The 24,103-nt window shown below is 43.2% G+C and overlaps 1 protein-coding gene across 3 annotated transcripts in view; it reads left to right on the top strand.

The window, feature by feature from the left end:
* Positions 1 to 24,103, top strand: part of LOC134535094 (uncharacterized) — a 65,315-nt gene that overhangs the window by 23,016 nt on the left and 18,196 nt on the right. For 2 of the 3 annotated variants that reach the window (XM_063373967.1, XM_063373969.1), the window contains exons 2-5: positions 15,663 to 15,815; positions 19,170 to 19,311; positions 20,367 to 20,431; positions 21,596 to 21,847. In XM_063373967.1, the coding sequence (XP_063230037.1) occupies positions 15,686 to 15,815; positions 19,170 to 19,311; positions 20,367 to 20,431; positions 21,596 to 21,847 (589 nt within the window). In that variant the 5' untranslated portion in view covers positions 15,663 to 15,685. Of the gene's footprint in view, positions 1 to 13,775; positions 13,807 to 15,662; positions 15,816 to 19,169; positions 19,312 to 20,366; positions 20,432 to 21,595; positions 21,848 to 24,103 lie in introns of those variants that run through there. The other variant, XM_063373968.1, reaches the window with a different exon arrangement.

The raw sequence follows: 24,103 nt of genomic DNA, 5'->3' as shown, positions 1-24,103 counted from the left end.
GTAATAAATAAAACTGTGTGTGTAATAAAAATCTTTAATTGGGCTATCCTTTACGAACCCACAGTAAATCGTAACAATATGTATCGCAGTAATACTGGGTTCGGATTCTTAACCGTGGCATTTTTTTTTCTTTGTGTTGTCCCAGTATTTCCAATAGTTAGCTATTTGTAAACAGTTGCCTGAATAGCTTTCCATTATTAACCGCGCACATAATAAGCATGATACAAGTAAATAAAGTCAACATTTGGAAAATATTCTATTATGTTTTCCATGGTTTGAAAAATAAAAAAATAAATTCTTGAGTGAAACATCAATCAAAATATAAAATTTCGTAAGATAAGTAAAGAAGTGTAACTCGGAAGAGACCACAGAGCGGCGACGGAACACAGACGTCGCCAGTGTCTGTGTAAGAGTGTTCGCGACGCCAGGAAAGAAGTGTAACTTGGAAGAGACCAGTGTCTGTGCAAGAGTGTTCGCGACGCCAGTAAAGAAGTGTAACTCGGGAGAGACCACGGAGCGGCGACGGAACACAGTGCAGGTGTCGGGTTATCCCGCCTCGCCGGATGAAATGGCTATCGACCCCCGGCGACGGCGCGGGTTGGCGTGCTCGCCCCGTAATCAGGGTATCAGGGTTCGATCCGTGCAGGGCGGGGCCCGGGGAGAGCCGCCAGTCCAGCGCCCAGGGCTCCGCCTCACCAGCGAACCGCTGCTCCTGTCTGGCACCGGGACCAAGTCACGCTACTGATCTTAATTACCATCGCGAGCTCTTTTGCTGGTTTGTTCCCACTGCTTTTGAACTTCTTTAATAGCAATGTGAGTTGATCCCAGTGGCGTAGCAAGCGGGTGGCAGGGATGGTCTCCGCCAGGGGCACTGGAGCAGGGGGGTTTGGGGCGATCTGCCGCGACGGTTTCGTGTTACTGAATTCCCCCCCCCCTGTTTTAATCCAAGAGGGGGGCGCCATTTTCAATTCTGGCCAGTGGCGCCACGTGCCAGTCACCTTAGCTACGTCACTGGTTGCTCCCCGCCTTGCGTCTACTCAAACAGTATTTGGGCAAAAATCTGTCACGCGTCAGAATTTGTCTCGTAAGTGCTTGTGTTGTTACTACTGTAAAGATCAGCCAGCACGTATATAAGCTTGCGGGTTAGATTCCAAAAGTTTGTGGCGAGATAGCTCTCGTGAGGGGAGGTTGTCGAAGGATGCAGTTCTGAGGACCGCCATCTAGCGGGGGGGATCATCGGAAGGTCTTCGAAATGTCGCCTATTTTTCTTTCTCTCTTTCTCTCTTTCTCTCTTTCTCTCTTTCTCTCTCTCTCTCTCTCTCTCTCTCTCAAGCACGGACACCCCACAGGAAAGCGAAATGTGATAACCAGGTGTGCAGGATTTCAGGAGAAACAACGTGATTGGAAAACTGCTCCTGCTCCCGGAGTCGCGTCTGTTCACGAAAGGCACTGAAGAATGCGCCGAGGTCGGACGGATGGTTCCAGAGAGCGTCACTTCCTCACCAACACAGACACACCCCTGACTGCGGGAAGCCTTCTTTTCACAGACGAAACAGCAAACGCCCGATCGTGCATCTTCGGTTATTTTTTTTTGTTCATTTTAACTCATGATAACTAATGGTCAATTAGGTTAGGTTAGCTACATTATAAATATACTTTAAAACATTGTGGACGGTTGACTTGGTTAGGATAGCTACATTAAAGATACTGTGAAATCATGTAAACGGTTTCCTAGCCCTGGATAGCTACATTTTAAAAAGTTATTTGCTAAGCAACCATAAAATGATTTTACAGTATTTTTAATGTAGCTATACTTACCTAATGTAACCAACCATTCACATTGTTTTAAAGTATTTATACATAATGTAGCTAACCTATCCTCTTCGACCGCTAAATTTAATGCCACACCGGTTTATACAATGAGATAGAACCCGGTGGTGGTGGGGGGAAAGCGTGCATGAACTTCGGGGAACTTCGGGTGTGGCTCTCTCGTCTGTGAAATGAAGGCTTGTTTCCCACCCCTGCCGCGGGGGGCGTGTCGCTCGGCCAGCGGACTTTCCGTTCGCGCATGTCGCGTGTATACATACACATATATTGTTACGAGTGGGGAGAACTGTTTCGTAAGTGTAGCCCAATTAATTTTATACAGTTTTATTTTCTCCTAATATTTGAATTACTAATTAAATCGCCACACTTAAATGTCTGTTTACAGATCACTAAGTATCTGTCAAGTCCCGCAGTTCGCACTCCTCGCTGGAGCTGGGCTCGACAGTGGTTCGCCCCTCACCTCGCGCCTGTCCACACACACAGACTCGCGCCACTCGGTCGCCGCACTCTCACGATCCAGTCGAACTCCGCGTCGCGCCACTCTCAGAGGAGGGGAGGGGGGGGGAGGGGTCTCTCGCCCTCTTCGCCGATGTCGCTCTTCCCTTCGCTCGGAATCCGCTCGGAACTCCCGCGGAGTAGTAGTCGTGGGTCGTCTTTCCAGAAGCGACGAGAGCAGCTGTGACGAGTCGCGTCATCTCGGGCAGACCCTACGCCCGAAGAGTCCAGAAGCGAGGCGTGAATTCGCGCCACTCCGCGCGACGGCCTGCGGAATTCCCCAGGACGCTCAGCGATGGATAACAGCGCCGAGGCAGGACGACGTGTGAAGGGGGAGGGGTAGAGGGGTGTAGCGATGACCTATGTAATCCGGCCAGGCACGCGATAAAAAAAAACATAAATGATTTTGGTAAAACTATTGTGGTTGTTTGTCTTTTCGTTTTGTCGTGTTTTTGTCTCGTTTCAACTGTTGTGCTGAATTATTTTGGGTTCAATATTTTTGTGTTGTCATCATTTGTGTTTTTTTTCCCCCATTCTCTTAGTACATTTTTCTTTGTTTTTCTTTGTTTGTTGACCATATTCCTGTTTCGGAATATTTTGTGGTGTTCATATCCTTGTTGACAACAGCAATTGTTTGCTTAATTTTGTGTGTTTTTGTCTTTTTTTTGGGGGGTATTTTTATTTATTTATTTTATTTATTAGTTTTTCTTCAACAGAAAAAGTTCTTAGCAATGGCGTATGTCCAAAAACTTACATCAAGTCATGCAATGATAGGGTCACCGCTTGAAGCCCCGCAGAGGCGCAGAGACGTGCGGAGCGCGAACCGGCGTCGCCCCTAGCGAGAACCACACATAACTTAGAAACACACGACTTAGAACAGTCATAACTTAGAATACTCGGAAAAACTCCACGTAACTTAGAACTGTCATAAGTTAGAACGATCATAACTTAGAAATACATAACTTAGAAACACACAACGTAGAAACACACAACTTAGAAATGTCATAACTTAGAAAGTCATAACTTATAACTATCACAAGTTAGAAACGCACAACTTAGAACTGTCATAACTTAGAAACACGCAACTCAGAAACACAACTTAGAAATGTCATAACTTATAAAGTCATAACTTAGAACTATCACAAGTTAGAAACTCACAACTTAGAACTGTCATAACGTAGAAACACGCAACGCAGAACCACACGACTTAGAAACGTCATAACTTAGAAAACCATAACTTAGAACTATAACAACTTATAAACACACAATTTAGAACTGTCATAACGTAGAAACACGCAACTCTGAACCACGCAACTTAGAAACGTCATAACTTAGAAAGTCATAACGTAGAAACACGCAACGCATAACCACACAACTTAGAAACGTCATAACTTAGAAACACACAACTTAGAACAGGCATAACTTAGAAGATTCTATATCGTGTGTTTCCTAAGTTGTGACAGCACCCCGCCCCTAGCGACTCCCGGGCTGTTCGGGGCTCGCGCGCCCGGCCGGGCAGCCCGATGTTTTTGGAACAGCGTGTGCTCGACGCAGGACTTGTCGGGACCGGTTCCACGGAGCAGGCAGGATAGTCCGCCGCGGCGGGCCAGCGCATTCCAACGAGTCTTCCCCGCTCATCCTCTCTGCTATGTCGTCGTCCAGAGCCTCTAGCTTCCAACAGTCGCTATTTGTCTCGGTTTCATCAACTCTTTTACTCGTCGGAAGGAGATTACATAATGGCATGAGCCAAGAAATATAAGGAACATAATGTTCGCAGGCTTTCACGGCCATTGTCTGAAGTAGCTTGGCTTCTGAGTTGTATCCTTGTCCTTGGCGGAATAATTCACCGACGTTTCGGTCGACATTGCAGTCGCCGTCATCAGGGCAGCAGTTACCTGCAGGTTACTGCTCCCTGACGATGGCGACTGAAATGTCGACCGAATTATTCGCCAAGCACACGGCTACAACCTAGAAGCCAAGCTACTTCAATAATACAAGGAACCTTGTTAGTAAATAACAAAACACCATACATACACACAGCTGCAATGCCAGACGCTTTTTCCCTTTATCTCTCCTGGAAGTATACATGACACGAATAAATATGCAAGGGATACCATAGCACACAGGATTACAATACACAATAAATATATACGAAACAGCATGGGGAAAAGTAGACAAAAAAACAAACAAACCACAAAACAGTCGATATTCTGTAGCTTTTCATTTGCAACATTGGACGGATAGGCGAAAATCACGGATACTCGAATTCAAATGTATTTAGGTTATACAATACAGTAGGAAAAAAAAATATTTGTAAGTAATTTATACAAAACAAATGTGTCTACGTAGTTTTTAGTTTTACTCCTTTCTTGTCCCTTCCCTAAAGAATTACAATTCGCGGGCTCGGTTCCCCCCTCCTCCCTTTTTCGGTTAATCGAATGGCCGGTTAATCGGCTCACGTATAATCGAGGTTCTACTGTACATAATTTAATAGAATGCCTGTAATGAATACTGACTGACTGCTGCAAAAGTCGTTGGCGTATCGTATTGATTTCATTTTTTGACGTGACAACGTCTAATAAATCGATGAACGCTGGCTGCACGCACGAAAAAGTGTCCCGTAACGCTGTGTCCCGTTACGCTCATTGTACGCTTGCACCGCATCTATCTCTCTTCCACTCGATTGGAACAACCATCGTTTTGACTTTTTCGAGGCACATTAAACTTGAAACACTCCCATTCGTTTCCTACTTTTCCTATCATCGTCCTATCCTTAACAGAATAACACAGATTGGAAGAGGTTAAATAGCAAACATGTATAAAAGTTATAGTTAAAATAATCTCTTCGTTAAAGTAATAAACATATTTGAATTAATGAGTGCGAATAAAAGTAAATTTACCAATTAAATTGTAGATTTTATTTCACTCCTTCTTTGTATCCATACAAAATAGTGATAATTAAATAAAAAGATACAATTTTATTCATAAAAGTATGCAATCACTTCATCAATGTTTTGTTATGACGTTGTCACGTTAAACTATCGTCCGAAATACCGACTTTACAGACAACCAATTTTTTTTGGGAATGACTACAACTAAACAATTGCTGCCAGTATACACTTACGTCTTGGCCACTTGCGCAGGAAAGCATCAGGTCCGTAAGTTATTTTGTAAAAAAATAGAAAGGGGGTGTGGGTTCGGGGGGTCAAACAGGCTCGCCGGCCCGGCAGACCGGAAGTGGCGGCGGCCGGGCGGAGCCAGCCAGCTCTCGGCCCGGTGAACTGGGCGCGGGCAATCTCTGAACTCGTCATAAATCTCCGCGGCCGCGCGCCGCGACTTTGAAAAATGTGTCCCCGGGGAGTGCTTCGATCCTCCACTTCCCCCCCTCCTCTTCTTCTACACCCTCCCCCTCCCCCCGCGGAACAACCGTGGAATTGACTGGAGCCACCGCCACGCGGGAGGGCGGTCGCCGGGACGCGCTGTCGGCGAGACAAAGTTGATCCGCCCGATGCCGTTGCGGGAAGCCTTCATTTCACAGACGAGAGAGAGCCACGCCCGAAGTTCCCCCGAAGTTTACTTGATTTCACAGTATCTTTAATGTAGCTATCCTAAACCAAATCAACCGTCCACAATGTTTTAAAGTATTTCTAATGTAGCTAACCTAACCTAATTGACCATTAGTATCCTTTTATCAACACCGCCATATTTATTTACAATGATCAAAAAAAAAAAAAAAACCGAAGATGCACGATTATCGGGCGTTTGGCTCTCTCGTCTGTGAAAAGAAGGCTTCCCATGCCGCTATGCTTCCCCCTCCCCCTTCTCTCCCGCCCACAGCCGCGCGGGTGCACTCAGTGTGCGGAGCTGCGGAACAAACCACGCGGTTTGAAATCTGCTCAAGATATACGAGAGGTGAGTGTGCGTTTACGAGGGTTGGAAAGGGGGGGGGGGGGGACAACATCTGAAGAACGCGTGGAGTTGCAGAACGGGTACTTCTGTTCCCGGAATACTTTTTTTTTAGCTGTAGGTTTTTTTTCTTTGAGGAAAGTTAAATAGATCAAAATGAGTGTTTTACAGAATACTTTTTTTTTGTTGAGACGTTGAAAGCCCGGTAAAGAGTCTCTCCCCCCCCCCCTTCCCCGGTCTAGTGTTACGGTTACCGCTCGGACGCCAGGCTCAGACGGATGTGCAGACGAGAAGCACAGCCGTCAGGGACCTGCCATTGTCGCCAGCTCTCGAGACGAGCTGTCCCGGTCCGGCGCCGCGGCACCTGTGACGGACGCCAGCGGGTCTCGGCCCTGGCTCATCTGGAGCGATGCCTGGATTACAGCGAGTGCGAGCCCAATGGCTTCACCCCCAATCTCTCCCCATCCAAATTATATTCCTTTGCAGAAGCGTGACTAAAGGTGGGTTTACAATTGAAAATTAAGAATTAAGACTTAAGACTTAGTCGTGTACTTACCATATGACTCTATGTAAACTAGTGGAATGGTTTATGATTGTCGTTTGTGAATTTTGACGGCTCGTGTGCGAACCATATGATGACTTAAGACTTAACAAAAATGGTTATATTTTATATTTTTCGTTAAGACTTAAGGGAAGCGACCAATCACAACAAACCGGAACCTTTCAACCGGAAGTTTATGTCTTATTATTGGACCGAGCGAGGCAGTATTTTGGGTTAGAATTCGTATATTTGTCATATGTAATCATCCATTTCGAAAAATAGATATCCCATTTGTCAATAACCTATTTCAAACCTGCTTCTCCGTTTCGAACAATGGCCGACCATGTGTTTTGTGCTGTGATTGGTTAGAATTAACGACTTCTGTGTCAATCATAAACGGGAAAATGTAATTTTGACTTAATCGTGTGCTCGATGTTAAGTTATAATTCTTAAGGAAATCAATCGTAAACCCAGCTTTATTCATACTGACCAGAAGCGTACGCCTACCCCGCGTGTTGGTGGTAGGATGGGGGGGGGGGGGGGGGGGGGGGATGCGAACCAAGTTTCCCGCTGTTTCGATTTCAATTTCTTTTTTTTTCCGCTGGCATACAGCGGCGCAAATCTGTAGGATTTGCACGTGGGTTTCAACCGAAACAAGTCGTCTGTGGATATGCTTGTATGTTGTACACTGCCCATATTTTGGGCTATATGCATGCAATACGCAAGAAACTTTAAAATACCCCGAAAGTTTTCCGTAAAAAAAAATAGTTTTGCCATCAGACCCGTTCCACAGACACGCTTTTGCAAGCGCAAGCAAGGCCCCTCAGTGAGGGGCTTCTTATTTCCCGTGGGGGGGGGGGGGGGTCCCCCTTGCACCCCCGGGAACTACGCCGATGGCTGGCTATGATAGTTTTTTTTTAAAGGGTTCTGGAGGGTGGGGGACTTTATATCCTCCATCCCTCTTTTCGTACCCCCCGTTTAGCAGTTAAAATTTTTAAATTCTTGAAGTAATTAAGAAGTTTTTAATTTAAAGTAATTGCAAATCTTTGAAGTAACTTTTATATTAGAGTTTTCTGCTCGCGATGGACGTAAACCGTTCTGCGGAATATGAGCCAAATTACACACAATTTCTCATTCATTCAGTCAGGAATTTCTTCGTAATTATGAAAATAAATAAGGTGTTTGGATGAAATTATATATAATTACGTATGAAACCGTTACAAAACATTATTTTCTTTTAAATAAAAAAAAGAAGGAAAATTACAATGCCAGTATTAAAATTACGCAATAATTTTGATGACTGTAATGATTTTTTAGTCGCTCTTTGCAATGGAATATTGAAGGATTGAAAACAGACCTTCAAGTACAATAACTGATTACGTCAACCATGTGAATAACCAGTTATTAAATCGGAACCGTGACTGCCGCAACAGGCATAGCAAAATAACCATTCCGCTAATTCCTAGCTTATCTGCTTTGATGGTGGCAGGCAACGTTTTCGATTCAGGCAGCGAATTCTAGCGGCGGGCGAAGAAAGTATATCAGATCCGCATTCAGAAATCTTGGCATTCGAAAAGCGAATATTTTATTTATCATGCAAGAATTATACGTTAAATCTCGCTTCCTGAGTTTCGTATCGTAAGTTTATTTGCAACGTGAACGACAAGGGAATACATGAATTTGCCCGTTACCGAGGTGAGAATTTTATACATCACTGGCGAGCACTGGAAGGCTAGCTCAATTTTTTTTTTTGACGTGACAACGTCTAATAAATCGATGAACGCCGGCTGCATGCACGAAAAAGTGTCCCGTTACGCACATTGTCCCGTTACGCACATTGTCCCGTTACGCACATTGTCCCGTTACGCTGTGTCCCGTTACGCTCATTGTACGCTTGCGCCGCATCTATCTCTCTTTCACTCGATTGGAACAACCATCGATTTAACTTTTTCGTGGCACATTAAACTTATAACACTCCCATTCGTTTCCTACTTTTCCTATCATCGTCCTATCCTTAACAGAATAACACAGATTGGAAGAAGTTAAATAGCAAACATGTATAAAAGTTATAGTTAAAATAATCTCTTCGTTAAAGTAATAAACATATTTGAATTAATGAGTGCAAATAAAAGTAAATTTACCAATTAAATTGTAGATTTCATTTCACTCCTTTGTATTCGTGCCAAATAGTGATAATTCAATAAAAATGATTCAATTTTATTCATAAAAGTATGCAATCATTTAACCAATGTTTTGTTATGACGTTGTCACGTTAAACTATCGTCCGTAAACCAACTTTACAGACAACCAATTTTTTTTTTGTATTTATTATGTGGAGGCCTTGGGATTAGGACCATCCTGTACCAGAACTCTAGTCAAAGTGATTGGTCGTGAGGATCGGGAATTTGATTGCCTCAGCCATACCTGCTTCTCTCCCCCCCCCCCCCCCCCCCCCCGTACACATCCCGCAAGTCGCATAAAGTTGTCCGCCGCCATTGTTGGGAGATGCCGCGCGGAACGTCGTCTTGAGGCTTGCTTGCGGAAGGGCCACGCCTCATTAGCGTGGTGCCGCCTCGGGCTAGGGCGTGTGTGGGTTGGGGGGGGGGGGGGGGGAGACATACTCGCTCTCACACGTCCTCACTTTCCCCCTCTCCACTGTCAGCCAGAGCGTGTTTCTCCTGTGCGAACAGCGCTCCTGCAGTTGTCGCTGCCCTGTCAGAAACTACAGTAACTTGACGCACTTTTCAACCAAGCATTAAGCCGGGTGCACAGTCAAAAAATAATTTATAATAATAATGGGGTGTGGCTTTGTCAAGTACACGGCCGTGTGTTGTACGTGAATACGTGTAAATAACAGGTAATATTTTCTATACAAAAATAAAATACTTTTTTTTTAAATTTTAACAGCATATATATTCACTGTAACTAGTTTACACTAATGTTTTATATATATGCAATCGATAGATTTTGACGAGAGATGACGATTGAAACTCAAACGAACGTCGTAGCTTCTCCGTGTCAAAAGTTATACATAATGGAAATCTCGAAACGCAGCAAAATGACCTCAAAATGGCGGCGCTTCCCCCCTCCACCACGCGCGATGCGTCACAGTCCGCACTTAGCGTAACGAATTCTTTGATCCTTGAGCTATCCATTAGTGTATTTAAATTTTGGTATGGAGATGATAGCTATGTAGCTGCAACATCAAACTGTATCCCCCGATTTTGTTATCATTCGTTTTTAGAATTGCCTCCCACTAGGGAAGCAATTGTAAAGGAATATTAGCGCAAAAATAAAAAGGTAACGTTATATCCGTGCGCACAAGATTTGATCCACAACAGCGCATAGAACGGTCGTGCTCATGGGAGGAAAATGAATATATGTATTTTATTTCTGTTACGGACGCATGGCGCAACAGCCAATGAGAACAGAGTAGGAAGCCATTTTCGTGGGACTGGAGAACTATGAACTTTTTTGTATTTATCAATCATATTGTGGCAAAAAAAAAAAATGGTGAGATATTGCAATGCTCAGGTGTAATTCCTGCTTTAAAAATTAATTATAGCTTTACTTATGAGTCCCTAACGGAAATTGTAAATAAAATAAGTGTAATTCGTAGCCTTAAAAAGGAATAGATTTGAGTGATGAGTGCTTTTAACGTGGACAGAAACCACCACACGAACCAAAAAGGTAAAAGAATAATAACATATTCATAATAGAAAAGTAGATGGAAATCTTTAAAAAATATATATATAGTTATGAAAAAAAAGGTACAAAATTATTTTCAACAAATATTGTATGTGTCATGAAACTTCTTTATTTTCACCATTTCTTTGACAAACATAAATATTGTACGAGGGCTGTTTTTTTTTCCTTCAACCTCCGATGGGTTTAAAAAAAAAGACAAATTTACATAACATAACAATATTATCACCGAAAGTTCAGCAGTGTCTTACTTATTTTTCTACATAATTACCAAAACGATAGAGGCATTTGTCGTATCGCAACACAACGCGGCTGAAGTTTTCACTTCAAATAATGTATGAAAAATCGGGTGTTTTGTAATAACCGAGAGGAAGAGAACAGCTTCTGTCCCCGGAAGAAGTCAAGAAGTGACTGTGTTAGTACAGTTTTGTCTTATTGTTGACGGTAAATTACTTCTACCTGTTTCTGTCGTTGGCCAACTTTTTTCCAGTAGCGCCACTGCACATATATATATATTTCCCGCGCCCTTTACAAACGGCTGGCTCGGGTGATTAGAATTCCTATTTTCTCGGAATCCTGGGAGGAGGGTAAGTGGGTAGGGGGTAGGGGGTAGGGGATAGGTGCGCCGGTGGAGTTGGCACTGCGTCCCGACGGGAAATTGAAAAATACCCGCGCCGCGACCTCCCGCGGCAGCCATTCCATGATCGCGCGGGGGTGGTCGGTGGAGACGTCGACTCCCTCCCCCTCCCCCTTCACCCCTTCCCCCTCGGAACCCCCCCCCCCCCCCCTTTGGCTGCCCGCGCATCCCGGGCCGAGTTCGCTCAAATTCAAATTCATGAGATTTATTAACACATAAGCAGAGACCGGAAAAAATTCGTGGGTTCAATGACCTTCAGGATAGACTCTAATATCCTCTGCACACTCGGGCAAATGCCAACTGTTCATTGGCTGCTGACTTGTGAGTCGTCTCGACTGGGTGGCCTGTGATTCGACACTTCTATGAGTGAGGTTCTTTAATTGGCCCTCAGTCCTCCAGATTAACAGTGAACCAATGGCAGAAGCAGCACTTAGGTAAAATTGTTTGAATTTTAGCATAACACGAAATGAATCCGCGAATTTTTCAGGTCTCTACACATAAGTATACTATACATTGATTTGGCATGATACAGAAAAGACACTCCAGCACATTGTGCTCCTTTGTCCAAATTTACAATTGGTAATATATTATTCATTTGAGGGTAAAACAGAAACAGAATTAGAATATAAAAGGTAAATGTAAAAAAAAAAACCCTTTTGCCTTGTTCTTTGTCGAGCTCGCTCCGGACACGTGACTCCTGAGATCACTCTCTCACGCGGAAGCAAGTGCTGCCTTAAGGCGCCCGCCTACCTAGCTTGTGAACAGCTTGCAGAGTGTTTGAAATACACGTTTTTACAGAAAACTACGGAAAATTTTCGAAATCTGTTTCCGTACGAAAAGAACACACACATCAGGCCATGACCTAATTAACTTTTCAAAATGAATCGCACATCGAAAACAATATTTTATTACCCCTCAATATAGCCAAAAACGAAGTTTTCATGCTGCCATATCTTACAAACTATTCACGGGATTTATGTGGCACCTTTATAAGGGCATGCGCTGGACCTTTCTACACACGTTACACCAATAAAATTATAGGGTCGCCACATTAATTTCCGAGAGGCACGAGTATTACTGCGGCCTGTTTTGCACTTGTTGGTTGTCCCTCACACGCTCTCGGCCGTAGACCCACCCTCGCCGTGTTGGCGCGGGGTGGGGTGAAGATGGGTCAGGTTGGCGCACCTGGCCCTCCCTTCCACCCCCGACACAGTGCGTGCAGTAAGCTACCACACTTGTGGGGAGTAATCGCTGCACGTGGCTGGATTGTTTTCGCTCTGTCTTACATCATAATGTTCAGCTGTTTCCTTTCAATATTTTTTTTTCTCCAAAAGGAAAACTGTCAATGTCAAACAACGAAGAGGAAAAAAAAAAAAAAACAAAGTTGAGGTTACATGCAACTCGCAAGAAACGAATCTAGAATAAAAATAAAGTTAGATATTTCGATGGCGGTATCACTTTACATTATTACTACTATACTGTACATTATTACTATTGATTTTTTTAAACTTAAATTATTCATGACTAACTTGTGTTCACATACGGCCTCTGATAGCGTAGTCGGTTCATACGGCCCCTGATAGCGTAGTCGGTTCATACGGCCCCTGATAGCGTAGTCGGTTACTGTGTGAGAGCTACAGGCTCTAGGTTAGAATCCGATTAAAAGAGATGTTATAACACGTTCAGTTTTAGTAAATAATATAAGCCTTTCCCCAGTTAACAATTTGGCGTAATACAGAAAGTTCAATAATCCAGAATTACAATGAATTATGTTTACAGTGTCACATTTGATGGACATCCATGCTGTGTTAACTATGTAAGAATACATACCAGTAATAAAATGGTGAATCTTTCTACCCGTACCATACATTATTTTATTATTATTAATTGTAATGAAGTTTCACGCTGAGCAAATTTAAAACTATTTAACACACTTCTAGCATTATCAAAATAACTTAACATATTTCAAACACAGGATTAAAAAAAGAATAAATATTTTGGAACACCTGCTTACCATGATCACTTCGATGTTTACCTACTGCTTTACAAAGTGTGTGAATGTAAGTGACTTGTTTTAATGTAATACTGCTTATTATTATCTTGTCTTGGCAAAGCCGGCATTTTTAAGTGTTAACTACTTTCCAGCACGTGTATGCCTAGTTTAATTTTTAATTATCTGTAATTTAGCATTTTGGATAAATGTTCTGATGGTTACCTTTTAATTATGTTTTTATCTTATTACCTATTTTACCATATTTTTTGTTTATGATGTGCTTACTTTTGTAAAATTTCAAAGTATGATGTAATAGGAAAAAAATGTGGTTTAAAAAAGTGCATCGCCTTAACTTCGCCACCAGTAAAGTCTATGATAAATAAAGAAGTTACTTTTTTTTATGCTAAAGAAATGCTAACGAGAGCGACTGAAGCGAGTTGAGAGCAGACACAGACACCAACTATGTGGACTTGCACCTCCGGGGCGACAGGCGACAGGCCTGGGCGGGCGATAGCAGCTCCCGGAGGGTGTGCATTTAGGCCCTATCTCCCTGCGGTCCTTTGTCCTCTTATCGCGTCGTCTGTAGGACACGCGGGTCCCCTTCCTCTTCCCCCCCTCCCAGACACACTCTCCGCGGCGACGCGACGAGACTTGAGTCAGCGTCTGTCTGCCGGCGCGTGCTGGTGGCGAGGCTGCAGTCGTGTGAGTGTCGGGGGTGTCACGTGGCTAGAGGGGCGGCTCCGGGGTTCATTCCTGGGCAGCCCCGGACTGTACCGCAGGGACGGCTCCGGGGTTCATTCCTGGGCAGCCCCGGACTGTACCGCAGGGACGGCTCCGGGGTTCATTCCTGGGCAGCCCCGGACTGTACCGCAGGGGCGGCTCCGGGGTTCATTCCTGGGCAGCCCCGGACTGTACCGCAGGGACGGCTCCGGGGTTCATTCCTGGGCAGCCCCGGACTGTACCGCAGGGGCGGCTCCGGGGTTCATTCCTGGGCAGCCCCGGACTGTACCGCAGGGACGGCTCCGGGGTTCATTCCTGGACAGCCCCGGACTGTACCGCAGGGGCGGCTCCGGGGTTCATTCCTGGACAGCCCCGGACTGTACCGCAGGGACGGCTCCGGGGTTCATTCCTGGGCAGCCCCGGACTGTACCGCAGGGACGGCTCCGGGGTTCATTCCTGGGCAGCCCCGGACTGTACCGCAGGGGCGGCTCCGGGGTTCATTCCTGGGCAGCCCCGGACTGTACCGCAGGGGCGGCTCCGGGGTTCATTCCTGGGCAGCCCCGGACTGTACCGCAGGGACGGCTCCGGGGTTCATTCCTGGGCAGCCCCGGACTGTACCGCAGGGGCGGCTCCGGGGTTCATTCCTGGGCAGCCCCGGACTGTACCGCAGGGACGGCTCCGGGGTTCATTCCTGGGCAGCCCCGGACTGTACCGCAGGGGCGGCTCCGGGGTTCATTCCTGGGCAGCCCCGGACTGTACCGCAGGGGCGGCTCCGGGGTTCATTCCTGGGCAGCCCCGGACTGTACCGCAGGGGCGGCTCCGGGGTTCATTCCTGGGCAGCCCCGGACTGTACCGCAGGGGCGGCTCCGGGGTTCATTCCTGGGCAGCCCCGGACTGTACCGCAGGGGCGGCTCCGGGGTTCATTCCTGGGCAGCCCCGGACTGTACCGCAGGGGCGGCTCCGGGGTTCATTCCTGGGCAGCCCCGGACTGTACCGCAGGGGCGGCTCCGGGGTTCATTCCTGGGCAGCCCCGGACTGTACCGCAGGGACGGCTCCGGGGTTCATTCCTGGGCAGCCCCGGACTGTACCGCAGGGGCGGCTCCGGGGTTCATTCCTGGGCAGCCCCGGACTGTACCGCAGGGGCGGCTCCGGTGTTCATTCCTGGGCAGCCCCGGACTGTACCGCAGGGACGGCTCCGGGGTTCATTCCTGGACAGCCCCGGACTGTACCGCAGGGGCGGCTCCGGGGTTCATTCCTGGACAGCCCCGGACTGTACCGCAGGGGCGGCTCCGGGGTTCATTCCTGGGCAGCCCCGGACTGTACCGCAGGGGCGGCTCCGGGGTTCATTCCTGGGCAGCCCCGGACTGTACCGCAGGGACGGCTCCGGGGTTCATTCCTGGGCAGCCCCGGACTGTACCGCAGGGGCGGCTGCAGTGTTCATTCCTACGCAGCCCCGGACTGTACAACCGTCAGAAGCGCTATCTGTAACTTTTTAAGTTAACCTAAGAAACAACTAGGGGGTTAACAGCGCTATCTAGCGATGTATTCTTCATACTACTACGAGAGAAAAGCAGCTGTACTCATTCCATGGAGTGTATAAGAAAATATTGTAGAATTCCGCCTCGTCCTTTTAAATTATGGCAGTTTTCCGTTATGGTACTTTTCCGCCTTTTTCGAAGAGGCCAGGCGGAATACCGCCATTATGTTAGTTTTCCAGTATGGTAGTCTTCCGTCGCCCCCGAAAGAGAGAGTAAACGCACGCTGCACCCTATAACGGCGACGGGAGCGCACCAGCAGTAAGGAGAGCTCTGATTGGGCGGTGTGCCGGTGTGTTGCAGATGTAGGGCGCTGCGCGGGAAGCATGAGGCCCGCCCCCACGGCGCCATCGGAGGGAACTATGGCTCTGTTGTCGCCATGTTCTGTAGTACAACTACTCGCCACCGTGGTCGCGGTGCTGCCGCTGCACCTCGTGCCTGCCGCCAGACAGGAGGGTACGTGGGGGCCAGTCCTGCTGCCAGTCCTCGCTGACTCTGTGACACCAAAGATATATATATGTACACCTTGGAGACGAGCGTGTCATGAAGCTCAAATATTAGCCTACTCCATAGAGTTGTCTATTAAAATAGAATATGGAAGTGTAACAATAGAGTAACATTTGAAATACACCTACCTAAGTTGAACACTCCTTAATTATTTAATTAATGTTTTTATTATATTAATCATTTTTCAATGTGCTTTTAAGCGCCTTACGATAAAGTTGTGCTTATAATTACTATAAAGACTTATATCTGAGAAAGTTTAGTTCTAAACGAAAACTGGTGAAAATTTATCCTTTTTTGGCAGTCATAATTTTGTGTCACTGGTAATATTTTGATGATTTTGGAACTTTTTACTTATGCCCTTTCGATAATCTTTGATATTATTTTTTAAGTATGCTTATACCATTTAAGTTTATAATTTCATTAAATACCATTGGTATTTTTTTTATGTATATATTTTTGTATGCCCAACATTTTTTGGCAGTTTTGCTTTTTTGTAGCTACGCCCTTTTGAATTTTTATATTATAGTCTTCTTTTGTGGTCACTTAATTTCTTGCTAGTTATATTCATAATTTTTAAATGGGTGCCTTAGGTGCCTGCCTTACAAACTCCTAGTTTCAGTGTATTAAACACATTGGTTTTTATAAACTTTAATTGGTTCTATCAGTGGTGTTTCAAGATTTTACACGGCCCTGGGCCACTTACTTTTGTGTTACCTTAATATTTTGGATAGGGCCTTTATTGGGGGGTCTGGGGTATGGAATAGCTCCTTAAAGAAAAGTGTGGTTAGGTGATCTTCCCTGGAAAATTAAAAAAAAAAATTAAACAACATTTTCAACCAACCTGGAAATTAAATTTCAATTAATATTTTGTTAACTTATCTTAAGAAATGTTTATATAATTTCCTGATAAATTAATAATGGGTAAGTTTTTTAAATACTAACAATCAAAATCTGTAGAATTGCATTATTCTGTGAGCCAATGAAATATCTGAAAGTTTTTCTAGTATGATATGAAAACATAATTTAAGTCTAAGGGCGCGGTTACACGGGAGTCTGAACTACTTCAGGTGAACATGTTCAGCTGTTGAGTGCGGTTACACCCAGTCTGAACATGTTTCGTTCGAGGCCATTTCCCATTTAACTTAAACAGGTTGGCAAAGTAGTTCAGATTGACATATCTTCTACATTAGCCTCTGATTGGCTGTTTAGAATATAAACAGTCCTTTGCAGAAATTCAAGATAGAAAGTGTTCCTGGCACAAGTTCGAGTAATATTTTACCAAATGCAACAAAAATAAATCAACAAATAATTATATGTATCTTTTATAATTGATCCTGACCTGAGATAGGTACACTCGCTCAAAAAATAATAAAAAATAAATTTAAAAATTTTTCTGTGCATGTTCTTTGAATTCCCGATTTGTAAAAAAATATTGAGCACTATGAAAACACATTAAATTTCTGCTGATAATACTGTATAAAAAAGTGAGAAAATCCCACGTTTTCCGGATACAAAATAGAGAAGATCAACAACATAGTCATTCGTTGACAGTAGACAATCGGTTTTAGAGCTGAACACACTTTTCAGCAACTACCGTGTAACCGTACGTTTTCGCGTTTGTAAACGTGTTTACTTGAACATGTTCATCTGAAGTAGTTCAGGGTCCCGTGTTACCGCACCCTAAATGTATTGACCAGCACTTTGAATTACATGGTAATTACAATTTAATACTTCATTTTCCCATTCATGTCTATAATTTATCACGGAAGGTAGACAGACAGGGAAAACGACAAATGTAAATGTGTTCAAGCGGGGCTCTTGCCGATCACCTGGCTGGTCCAGCCTTGGAGCCGCCCCTGGGTTCTGTTAGCGAGACATTCATGTATACGTATATGTTATATATACAAAAGTTTATTTTGCCCAAGTTACTGTGAAATATAGCGTATTTTAATTCAGTTTGTGTTGCACAAAAATGATATCCCCAGTAAGACTGCCAAATGCACGGAAATGTATATTTTATAAACCAAGGGAACTATTTTAATCATTTAATTTATATTCAACCCCAAACCCAGGTATGCACCTGTTCACTTAAATTTTTTTGTTTGTGGCTCTATATCGCTTCTAATTATTTATTGGGCCATTACTACTGTTATTGGTGGTGGAAAGATTCTTTTGACCAAGTAGATATTTTATAATTGCAGAGTATCTTATTTTTACATCAATCTTAAGTAGCTATTATTAGAACAGCATGTTTAAAACACTACCAAAAGTTGAATAAATAAGTTTAATGTTTACTATATACACAACAACCTTGGTTATTATATGAATTGAAATGTTTTCAAATGTTAGAGCTATTTAAAAAATAAATTAAATTGAAAATAAATAAAATTATGTAAAAAAAAAATTAAAAATGAAAGGGTTCTGTGAAATATTAATATTCCAAAAAAAAAAAAAAGGTTTAAGTTCAAAATCTTAAAATTTTAACTCGTTAAAAAAATGTGAGTCTTCTAGTACTTGCTAGTGATGTATACAAATATAATCTCGGTAACAAGGAGATTAATGTGTTCTCAAGTTGCAAATTAACTTATAATATAAAACTCTGATATGAAATTTGATGTAAAATTCTAGAAAATTTTGTGAAGCGTTATATATATATATATATATATGAAAAGTATTCATTTTAGGAAGAAAAATAAAAGTAATAATTTTTCCCATTTTTAAAACCTAACTATTATTCTGTTTAACAAAATGGTAATAACATAACTGAATCCAACCAAAAAAAATAAAAATAAAAATAAAAAAAAACCAACCCATGTTAGATTAGGCTAATTTTTTATTATGTCTTAAAACATTTGCATTTGATGTTCTTTGGTTAGTTTCGGAACTTTAATGATGTAGTTCGTGCACTTGTGTAGGCAGAAAGGCTTAAAAGAACAAAAAGTAAAGTTAAGAGTAGTAAAAATGTTAGTTTATTTTTTATGAGTTATTATTATTATTTTACATATACGGTTACAAGACAACTGTATTCCGTAATGTCACGGTGGCTGACCTGGTGAAGGTGTATGCATCTAGCGTAGTTGGTATTATGATGGATGACCACGATTTTCATAAAAAAAAACACACCCAAATGAATCACACGGGTCCGCCATCTTTGCGAGGTTTCTGAGACTTCCAGGCAGAGATGCAGCGCCGTGGCCATGCATTTCCGTTTCACACTGACGGGATTACTCCTGCGGGGATGCTGTACGTTGAGAGCCAGGAAGTGTAACCGACAAGAGTTGCTCGTTGTATGGTTTGTCTCAGAAGCGTGCTACTTCCCCGGCAAGTGGGAGGGCACCTGGTTCCAGTCCGGGGTGCGGTCGCCGATCATCATCAGCCAGAACCGCCTCAGCACCAAGGGCCGCTGCACCGCGTCCGAAGGAGACAAGTTCGTGGTTTTCGATGAGTGAGTGCAGCACCTTCCACTTGCATTCACAGCAGGTCACCTGGTTTCACTTGTACTTCCTGTTTTGTCTAGAGATGTACGAGACTGTAAAATCCTGATGAAAACGACACAATTAATGATGATGCACTTGCAAACGACTCGATTGGCAGCAAGCGTGCACAATAGCACAACTTACCGCCATGATGGCTGAACAATAACTGTTGCTTCGTTGCCGGAAGCTGCAGGGCTGCCCACCTCGGTAGGCAGCCAACATGAAAAACTTGGCGCTGCTAGCAAGCAGTGCGGGAAGTTCATAATTCAAATGTTTCAAACACTATACACTAAATTACACAAAATATTTACAAGTCCAAACACCTCCTTCAAGTAATTACAGCTGTGGAGAAAGAAAGGTCGTTGGTCCGGCTCAATCATTATAAGATCACAGCCATGCCAGATTAGCGATCATGCCGGATCATTGACTTCACCGTAGTTTTCACAATAATACTAAACGTGAGAAGATAATTGCAGCTCACTAGACAACAGTAAGCACTGTAGTATTTTACTATGTGAACAAATATTGTAATAGGGACAATGTGAACAAATATTGTAATAGGGACAATGTGGGAAATGGCAAGAAATACGCGAGACAAAGTGATGCCAGCGAACCTGGCGGTGTGTAGTGTAACTACATTTTAAAGTGTGTGAGACTAGTTGCAGTAGTGCCATTTAGTGGTGTGCATCTGTACAGTGCAGTAAGATGTCTCGTGCTTTGCCAATGCTGATTGGCCATTTTTCCTCCATATTCTCTTACTATGATATCTGCTATAAATCCTGTTGATTTATTTCATTATTGTGTGTTGAGAATCTATAATTTTACTATATGAAGAAAAGTACACAGGTGTCTGTTAACTGTCATTTTAATTTTGTACTCCAGGCTTCTTTAAATCATAATCAAACAGCACTGAATTGATTTTGCCAGATAAACTTTGGAGTTGTGCTGGTAGCCTGATGCAGTAGTAGTTATGTTTTGGTGAAACATCTAGCTGTAGTGTTAACTGTGCTTGGTTTTGTTCCAGGAAGTCGTGCTACCGCTGTGTGGTCATACATGAAAAACATGCCAACGTCTTACAGTACAAAGAGTGTGAGTAAAATGTGAAAATGATGAACTTTAAATCAAAACAAACCGTTCACATGGCTAGTTTATGTTGTGGATGTGTACACACACGTACACTAGTGTTAACTGGAAATACACTCCTGATTACACAAAGAATAGTGTAGAGCAGGCTTATCCAGAGTTTTCTCGTGGCCCGGAGAAAACTAAAAGGGATGGGCCTTTCCCTTAATTTTTTGTCACAATTAAAATTATTAAACTATATTTACAAAGGCTTTATAGAAATACATATTCAACTAACCTGTACCACCTCAAGTCGTGTCTACAGTATACGTGCAAGTAGATCCATGTTATTTGCTGGCTGAATAATGGTTCTATTGGACTAGAACATTGACGTGTTAGTATTTGTGCATGTTGTTGCTGCAATGATACCAATAGCAGTTTGTAAATATTGCAGTAAAAAAAAATTATTTTTGACACATTTTTACACACATTTTGAATTCATGGGGCCAAACTACTAACTGTGGCCCAGAGCAGAGTGTTCCCCCCCCCCCCCCCCCCCCCCCTCATTCTTGACAAGCTTAGTGTGAGCTGTAAAGTATTAACTTTCGCTTGAGTTAAAGTTATGTTTAGTTTATAATACTATGTCTCTCTTTGTTTAAAATGGTGGTTTACATTGTCCAAACAATTCTCATGATTGAAATAGCATCTACCTACCGAAGAAAAAAATAAAACAAGATCAATTGGAATGCCACTTCAAATTACTATAGACCGGAAACATTTGCGGATTCATTTCACAATATGATAGAATCCAAACAACTGTTCCTTTATGTCGCTTCTCTGATTAGCTCACAGTTTATCTGAAGGACTTTGGGCCAATGAAAAACCTTCAACCGAAAAAAGTATCGAATCGCAAGCGTCCCAGTTGACAGGTGTCACGGGTTAGCAGCCAATGAGCAGGTGGCATTTGCCCGAATGTGTAAGGGATGGTGGAGTCTATCCTAGTGGTCATCCAAAGCGCAAATTTTTCCAGTCTCTACAAATTACTCATAGCAGATGTTTGGGTTAAATGAAGGTTCATATGCGTTAATATTATTTAAGGTATTGGTTCAATGAAATTAACTAACAGTTTGCAGTTTTGTGAAAGTTCCCTCGGAGGGGCCGTGCCGACCTGACGTGTTGATGTTGATGCAGCGTACTGCCGGTCGCGCGAGAGCCTGGTGAACCTGTGCTCGCTCATCACCGGCGACGCGCTGCTCTACTCCATGTTCCGCATCGAGGCGACGGCCGTGCCCTGCCCGTTCAAGGGCCCGTTCACCTTCACGTACAACCGCGGCCACGGCGACTGCCGCAGCCCGGTGTCCAGCATCGACTCGTGCACCGAGGACTCGCGGCTGCTGCTGCGGTACCAGGCCTGCCCGGACATCCCCGGCACCGAGAGCACGGGTCAGTCCCTTCCCTCCCCGCGTCCCGTTTCTCGCATATTATGGGGGTGCCTCCCATTTCAGGTCAAGATTTTATGTTTACAGTAATTAAAGATGAACTTGTACACTTATTCGATTGTTTAACTTTCACGAAATGAAAAATATACACAGCGCATACTTTTTTGCATAATCAGCTGCCAAAGTTACATTTTTAACGTTTCCGGGTTGTACAAATAAGGAGAATTTAATTTAGTACTGAAACTTTTTTTTAGGTTTAACTGCAATGCCATTGGCCACTTCAAGAAAAGTTTTGGAATTTCTTTCAGAAAATATTAATCAATTTTACCTGGGAATTCGAAATTCTCAAATTTGTTACGATTTGGACAGCCGAGAAACATGAAATGAGTTTTTTTGTGATGGAAATGCTAACCATATCATGAAGTAGCCAGTGGCATTGCAGTTAAACCTAAAAAGTTTCAGTTCTGCAATAAATTAAATTCTCCTTTTTTGTACAACCCAAAAACGTTAAAATTGTAACTTTGGCAGCTAATTATGCAAAAAGTATGGGCTATATATATTTTTTCCTTTCGTGAAAGTTAATCAATTGAAAAAGTCTAATAGTTGATCAGTGATTAATATAAATATAAAATTATGACTTGAAATTGGAGGCACCCCTTAAACTATAAGGAAAGTAAATCTTATTTTTTCATTACATACTGTAATCGTCTGCCCTTCTAAAGAAAGGCAGTTTGCAATGAAATGAAACTACACATTCGCCTGCAGATTTGTAACAATTTACAACGTACAAGTTGTGTTGTAATATTCACTTGTATTAACGCAAGTTTAATCCTAACTATTAATTTTGTGACCTTTATAGGTATTAAAGTGTATTTTGTTGACATACAATTATGCGTTTATAATAATTCTTGTGATAAATATATTATACGTATTGTACTTCAGAGAGAAATAAAATTACCCTCGGAAAGCCACAAAACTTAACATTTTGCATGTGAATGTTAAAAATTCCCAGACAATCCTGTGATACAGGGGCCAGACACCCGGGTAGAACTCGGGCATCTCAAGACTGCATTCGCCCCTACAGTACGTTCCGGGCCTACCCAAAAATTAATCCTCGTAAAGCCACAAAACTTACCATTTTGCATCTGAATGTTAAAAATTTCTTGGACAACCCTCTGATATGGGGGCCAGACCCTCCGGTAGAACCTGGGCTCCCAAGACTGTGCATACACCCCTGCGGTACGTTCCGGGCCTACCCAAAAATTAATCCTCGTAAAGCCACAAAACTTACCATTTTGCATCTGAATGTTAAAAATTTCTTGGACAACCCTCTGATATGGGGGCCAGACCCTCCGGTAGAGCCTGGGCTCCCAAGACTGTGCATACACCCCTGCGGTACGTTCCGGGCCTACCCAAAAATTAATCCTCGTAAAGCCACAAAACTTACCATTTTGCATCTGAATGTTAAAAATTTCTTGGACAACCCTCTGATATGGGGGCCAGACCCTCCGGTAGAACCTGGGCTCCCAAGACTGCATACACCCCTGCGGTACGTTCCGGGCCTACCCAAAAATTAATCCTGGAGCCGCCCCTGGCGGTGGGGGGAGGGGTTCTTGCATTCAAAAGCTAACTTCTTCTCTTTCTTAACAAATGTAATTTTATCCGTGGATCCGCCACTGTCTCTCGTGTATGCTTCCTGGACCAAGCAAGACTCGACTGTCCTGTACGCATCGTAAGGAGGGTTGACTAGAACCAGTGGTGTGAATGGAAACAGTCCGCTCAATGAAGTACACACTGATGATGTTTTGGAAGACTAAACTTGAAAAAAAACTTATTAGGAACTAGTTTTGATTTATACAACATAATACCATGAAACCTTTTAAGTACGAAACACATTCGTTTCTAATATCAGCGGCCTCTAGACAGTAAGTGTAATCTATATATACTGTAAATAAAAAATTTTTTAGGATTAAATCAACTTTTTTTCACAGAAAAGGAATGACATTAAGGGCTTTATAGTCTAAAAGTCCTATGATATTAATACATATGTATATTTTTAACTTTATACTACACTAAGTACAAAATCTTCATTATTAGAAAATTACAGAATATGAAGATTAAAACCAAAGATATCACACATACACAATTCTTTTGGCAGACTGTTTCTGTTCACCAGTGGCGGATCCATAATTTTGGTTTTGGGAGGGGCTTGACCCAGCTGAGGCTAGGCTTTATCAAGGCAAACACTAAAACAATAGTG

The sequence above is a fragment of the Bacillus rossius genome, chromosome 8, assembly GCF_032445375.1.
Source record: "Bacillus rossius redtenbacheri isolate Brsri chromosome 8, Brsri_v3, whole genome shotgun sequence".
NCBI classification, from domain to species: Eukaryota; Metazoa; Arthropoda; class Insecta; order Phasmatodea; family Bacillidae; genus Bacillus; species Bacillus rossius.
This window is presented reverse-complemented; position numbering and strand designations above follow the sequence as displayed.